This window comes from Carlito syrichta, unplaced genomic scaffold (genome assembly GCF_000164805.1).
Source record: "Carlito syrichta isolate Samal-C Ts95f unplaced genomic scaffold, Tarsius_syrichta-2.0.1 Scaffold300457, whole genome shotgun sequence".
Lineage (NCBI taxonomy): Eukaryota > Metazoa > Chordata > Mammalia > Primates > Tarsiidae > Carlito > Carlito syrichta.
In genome coordinates, this window is record NW_007244553.1 from 1 (window position 1) to 4,783 (window position 4,783).

A 4,783-nucleotide genomic window follows, 5' to 3' on the forward strand; every position below is an offset into this window, starting at 1 on the left:
GCAGGCTGCAATGCTGGGGTCCCCAGCCCCCCGGGGCGAGAGTCAGAGACCCACTGCAGATCTCCCTTGCAGAGGGCTTCAGACGCCGGGTTGCCCGGTTGCCAGCTTGCCAAGCAACTCCTGCTCTGAAATTCTTTTCAGTGGTAGTCAAAGGACTCATGAGCATTGTACTGCACCCCACCTGGCAACAGACAAGATAGACTGCATCAATAAGACACCAAATTTCAACCCGACTCTGGTATGACATCACATGACAGATAGCAGGCCCTAAAGGAAATAAACATACTTGCCTCAGCCTCCCAAAGTGCTGGAATGACAGGCTGAGCCACCGTGCCTGGCCTGTCTCAAAATCTTGTGTGCCATTTTCAGTCTTTTGTCAACCATGGACAGCTATGCTTTACTTTGATGCTTTTCTGAAGCTTCTGCCATCAGCCACAGGCCAAAGTACTCCATCTTCAACAAGAAGTTTCAGAGACTCTGGAAGGAAAAGTATTCTGGAGTACAAGCTTCTGATGACATTGCTTAATAAACCTAAGGACACACTACTGAACTGAGTTGGGATTTCCAGAACGAGCAGAGAAACTTATGGATTCATAAACCACTAACCAAGATCGGGCAAAACAATCAATTACATGAGACCGAGTGAATTGATGTAGGTGCTTATAATCTTTGTAGTCTTTTGCTAGCAACTTTGCTGGTTCCTTAATGTGTTACTCTCTGGACATAAGAAACCCCTCCTTATTTTTTCCTTAAGCTATCTATAACTTATAGCAATTTAGTATGTTACACTTTTATAAATAGAAATGAAATCTTTATTTTTTTCCTTACCTGAGCCCCCTAGAATTTGGAAACTCTTATTGAGTATTCTTATTTTCTTGACAATATAATCAACTGCATTAGTTCAACAAGAATCTGTTCTCCTTATAATAGAACACAAATGGAAACATTGGCTACATCACCAAAACTTTGACTGCAATGTCATATTTGAGGTGAATGACGTGAATAGAATCAGAGTTAACCAGAGAGGTTTTTTTTTGTTTTTTTTTTTGAGTTGGAGTCTTACTCCGTCGCCCAGGCTGGAGTGCAGTGGCCTGCTCACGGCCATCCCAGCGTCCACCTACTGGGCTCCGGAAATCCTTCCGCCTCAGCCTTCCAAGTAGCCAGAACTACAGGAGCGCGCTACCACGCCTGGCTAATTTTTGGTTTATTGTAGAGGCGAGGTCCCACCAAGTTGCGTAGGCTGGTCTCGAACCTGCAGGCTCCGAACATTCACTCACCTCGGCCTCCCAAAGTGCTGGGATTATAGGCTGAGCCACCAAGCCCGGCTTGAGAGCAACTCTTATCACTGGAACTGGAGTCAGCACCCAGATGAGTCTACATAAGCAGACCTTGTTAAACGAACCCCTATCTTCTGTTAGTTTCTTCCATGTATTTCCTAGTTACTTCCCATGACTTATCACCCCTTGAAGTGCAAAACACCTTGTCTTTGTTAAAATGGTGTACAAGCCCCCTCATCTAACTGCTTTTTTGAGCTTCATTTATTTTCTGTGAACTAAGTTATAAATATTAATAACAATTATATACCTTTTCTCCTGTTCATTCTTCTTTTTGGTGCAATTTGCAGGTCCCGTTAACTGGGTCTAAGAGGGTGGAGGAAGCATTTTTCCTTTCCAACAATGTATATCTCATTTAGTCCTTACTCTATGAATAGGTACTATGATCTTTATTTTACTGATGATGAAACTGAGGCACAGGTAGTGTAAAAATCCTATGTCCTGCCTCACACAGCTGGTAAATCATGTTGTTAGGATATGCTAAATAAATGATGGTTAGTACATTTAGTTGAGTTGAATTAAGATTTTTCCTAGTATTCTGGGAAGATATTGAGAAAGTAGAAGCCGTGTCCCTGTCCTTGAAATACTTATTTAATTGGCAACACTTTACCACCACAAAATTGTACATGTCAATGTCTAAAAGTGTAACTGAGTCCATCTTAAATTTAACCAAAACTGATTAAATGGCTTTTTGAAGGTCATTATTGGGCTATGAAAAACACAAACAAACAAACAAACAAGCAAAAACAACAACCTCTTGTCAAAAATCTGATGACACTCTGGATGAAGTCGTTTCCCTACTTTTTTCTTATTGCAGTGACGTTTTTACTTCATGTTCTGACTTTAGCCGTGGCCTATGTTGATATTTTGGGGTTCTATATATACAGTATATCACAGAGAATGATGACATTTGCCGTCATAGTTCCTGCTCTCCTGTGCCCACACAATCCTGAATTCAGGAGGGCACCGCAGTTACGTTTTGCTTGGTCCTGGGGACATCTCAAATCTTGCAGGATGACTCAGAGCAATCTCATCATGTCTTGCAGGGCAAGCTCTGAGCCCTGGCCCTGAGAGCGTCTGTGGCCACGCGCAGTGTTCCAGCGCGGACAGCAGGGGGCGTGCTGCCCTTGGCAAAGAGGCGCCACGTGGGGCCAGGTCGACACAGAACCTCGGGGTACAGAGTCACCCCGTAGTGGTGGCCCGACCTGGGCGAGGCTGCGCCCACCGGGATCCAGCAGTGTCCCACAGCCTGTCACTTCGCAGCCCAGGGCTTCATGAAAAGTGAGGGTAGACAGGGCTCAGTGGCTCAGTCTATCATCCCACATCCCAGCACTCTGGGAGGTCGAGGCCAGTGGATGGCCTGAGTCCGCGGGTTCGAGACATCCCCCCTTCCCTCCCTCCCGCGCGCGCAACTTGTCCAGACCTCGTCTCCACAGTAAATCAAAAAATTACGCGCCTGTAGTTCTGGCTACTTGCAAGACTGAGGCGGAAGGATCCCCAGAGCCCAGCAGGTCGAGGCTGCGGTGGCCGGGAATATGTCATTGCACTCCAGCCTGGGTGTCAGAGTGAGACTCCGACTCAAAAAAAGAAAAGTGGGGGCAAAGCGCCCATCTCCCAAGCCCTGGGCCCTGGGTGCGGTGGGCAGGGAGGCCAGCTTGGTCCCTGGGAACTAGGTGTAATCCCCCATCAGCATAAACAGGTTCAAAAGCTTTGGCTGGCCAGGATCACAGTGACATGATGTTGGGACACACCTTGGGCGCTGCAAGTTGTCTGCAACTTCTTTGGAGCATCACAGGGCTAACTGCATCGGGTCCTTGGGAAAACACGCCTGCGGTATTTCTCTATCAACTCAACAGTCCTCCCTGCTCTGGGGAGTCACCAGGTGATTCAAGGGCAGGCTGGTCTCAAGGTCAGGGGCAGCTTGGGGCCCTTTGGTTTAGGCCAGGTGACGGGCAGCTTTGGGAAGCCCACTGCCTCTCCCATCTGGGTGCCTTAATGTCATCATCATGATTCGAACAAGAAGAGAGAGTCAGTACTCCAAAATACCTAAAGGTCAAACTGACACAACGAAATACAACAGGGACGAAATAAAAACCCCAGTGATGGCCAGGCGCGGTGGTTTAAGCCTGCAATCCCAGCACTTTGAGAGGCCAAGGCGAGAGGATTGCCTGAGCCCTAGGGTTGGAGACCAGCCTGGGCAACCTGGTGAGATCCCATCTCTACAATAAATCAAAAAATTAGCCAGGCGTGGTGGCACATGCCTGTAGTTCCAGCTACTCGGAAGGCTGAGCCAGAAGGATCACCAGAGCCCAGCAGGTTGAGGCTGCGGTGGCCGGGAGCGTACCACTGCCCTCCAACCTGGGTGATAGAGTGAGACTCCAACTCAAAAAAAAAAAAGCCCAGTGCATATGTCCAGAAACTTCCTTCCTCTTAAGGAAGGGAGCAGCAGTCTACCCTGATGCTACAAGACAGGACCATGTTTGCCAGGAAGGTGGCCCCCGGATTCCTCTTCCTCTGAGCCCTGACATGCTCCACACAGCAGGCCAGCTGGAGAGGAGATGCCAACTTGCATCTGTCTGGTGTTGAGGCCACCCTGGCCTACAAGCCTCCTTCCACATGAGAATCAGTATCTCATGCTACGGCTCTATGGAAGGAGATTCCCAGCTCCCACCCCCTACAGGAGCTCCACACTCACGGCCCCCACAAAGCATGGCTGCCCTCCAGATACTTAGTTATTTATAGTTCCTCCACCAGCAGCAGTCATTTTCAGTGTAAGCAATGTTGCCTAGGACACAGCTGAGACAAACCCTCTCTATCTGCCTTCAGGTAGGAGGTCAGCTGCCTTAACCGTGTTAACTGAGTTCAAATCATCAAAAAGGGAAACTGTTAAATTTTGCCCATGGCTGGGAGTGGTAGCTCACGCCTATAACCCCAGCACTTTGGGAGACCGAGGTGAGAGGATTGCCTGAGCCCACAGGTTCGAGACCAGCCTGGGCAACTTGGTGAGACCTCATCTCTACAATGAATTAAAAAATTAGCTGGGCGTGGTGGTGCATGCCTGTAGTTTCAGCTACTTAGAAGACTGAAACTCAGAAGGATCCCCTGAGCCCAGCAGGTCGAGGCGGGGGTGGCCATAAGCGTGCCACTGCACTCCAGCCTGGGTGACGGAGTGAGAGTCCAACTCAAAAAAAAAAAAAATTTGCCCATGAATGCAAATTGTATTAAAATCTGGGGAATGTCAAACAAATCTGTATTCTCTTCTTTTACAAAGTGAGGAAAAAACCTAACTCTACAGGGACATAACAATGGAGACATATCTTTTTTTTTTCCCCCAAAGTTTTCAAACAATGTTTATTAGAGAAAGAAGAGAGAAAGGAAAGGGAGACATGCAGAGCTGGCATGGGTGAAAGAAACTGCCAAGACATATCTTTTTTTTTTTTTTTTTTTTT

At 47.6% G+C, this 4,783-nt stretch overlaps 1 protein-coding gene across 1 annotated transcript in view; it reads left to right on the forward strand.

Moving 5' to 3' along the window:
* Positions 1-2,380: 2,380 nt before the first annotated feature.
* LOC103256992 (inositol 1,4,5-trisphosphate receptor type 1) overlaps positions 2,381-4,783 on the forward strand; it is a gene marked incomplete at its 5' end in the record, with an annotated part of 163,365 nt that continues 160,962 nt past the window's right edge. The window contains one exon of the mRNA XM_021710740.1: positions 2,381-2,615. Coding sequence (XP_021566415.1) covers positions 2,381-2,615 — 235 coding nt within the window. The remainder of the gene's footprint in view (positions 2,616-4,783) is intronic.